We start from the raw sequence: 1,331 nt of genomic DNA, 5'->3' as shown, positions 1-1,331 counted from the left end.
AGAGGTATGGAAGGGGAGGGTCAGAAAGGACAGGAGAGGGAAGAGGAGACTATGCACCCCCATAACTGACAGAATTCTTTCTTTCCTGGAGTGACACAGAGCCATCGTCCTATGCAAGCTCCAATAAAGGAACTGACCCTTTAGTTATCTTACCTTGTGGGGAGATGAGTCCCCATCCTGTAGACCAGCAAGTAACATTATGAAGGTTCACATCTGGGGGTGCGATGCAGACAGGGAGCACAGAGTCAGAAAACACAATGCGAGATTTCAGCTGCACCAGGGCGATGTCACCTCCAACAGGGTGGTACACTTCATATGTAGGGTGCAAGATCACCTTGTTCACCTCAAACCACTGGGTGTGATTGCCTACAAACTTGAGGTTCACCAGGCCCACATATATATCAAACGCCTCAATGTTCTTGTCCCTGTGGGGACAGAGAACAAAGGTACAGTGACTTGAGCATCTTGCACCTGGGAAGCCTGGAGCATGGTGGCCTCAGTCTCCAGGCTCTCAGCCAGGATATGGAAAAGCAAGTTTCCAGCACACTGAGAACCTGGTTGTCTGGCAGAGAACTGTTCCCACAGAAGTCCCGACCTGGGCCAGTGGAGGATTCGGGGACTCATCATGACCTGCTGGTCAGCAACAGCCCAGGATGGTGAACTTGTCAGGTGTACAGTGAGCCGCCTATGAAGGTAGGTCTTTCCTCACCTCTCCTCCTGTGATGTGGCTCCTTGCCTCTCATCCTATGATGTGGCTCCACACCTATCTCAAAGAACCAATGGCCCTAAGGAGCCCTCAGCCCTGTGCAAGGAGAAGCTGCAGTGGATGGAGCTGTGTGCTGGGCCCCACTCTCTCCCATCCCTGAGAAGTCCCAGCTGGATGCAGCCCACCTGGTCGGTCCAGCAGCCCTGGACCTCCAAGGAAATGGCTTCTGGCACTGCCCACTCACCTATCGAAGCAGTGGGCTGCCGACAGGATCCAGTACTCGTCGATGATGGTCCCTCCACAGATGTGGAAGCCTCTGTAGTGCACGCTGACCTGCCATGGCCACTTCCTCTCCAGGGCATCCATGCCCCCCACAATCTTCCCCTGTATGTAACGATGGCCACAGGCTGAGGAGAAAGGGACAGAGCCTGTGAGTAGCAGCGGTGGCAGGGTGGGCTGGGTGCAGACACGGAGTGGTTGGGAGGTCTTGGGAAGGGGAGGACCAGAAAGGGCAGGACGGGGGAGAGGAAGGGAGAGCATGGGAGGGGAGAGGTACGGAAGGGGAGGGTCAGAAAGGGCAGGAGAGGGGAAAGGAAGGGAGAGCATGGGAGGGGAAGTAAGGAAG

General features: G+C 55.4%; 1 protein-coding gene across 1 annotated transcript; it reads right to left on the bottom strand.

Moving 5' to 3' along the window:
* Positions 1 to 137: 137 nt before the first annotated feature.
* On the bottom strand, positions 138 to 1,113 carry LOC116629840 (serine protease 38-like; the record flags this gene model as incomplete). Its single annotated transcript, XM_032400039.1, has 2 exons — positions 138 to 425; positions 951 to 1,113. Coding segments are annotated over 2 exons (451 nt in total), but the record flags the coding sequence as incomplete, so codon positions are not given.
* Between the last annotated feature and the right edge of the window lie 218 nt (positions 1,114 to 1,331).

The sequence above is a fragment of the Phoca vitulina genome, unplaced genomic scaffold (assembly GCF_004348235.1).
Source record: "Phoca vitulina isolate PV1807 unplaced genomic scaffold, GSC_HSeal_1.0 scaffold4695, whole genome shotgun sequence".
In the NCBI taxonomy this organism is placed as follows: domain Eukaryota; kingdom Metazoa; phylum Chordata; class Mammalia; order Carnivora; family Phocidae; genus Phoca; species Phoca vitulina.
The sequence above is the reverse complement of the archived record's forward strand: the minus strand, read 5'-3'. Positions and strand labels throughout refer to the sequence as shown.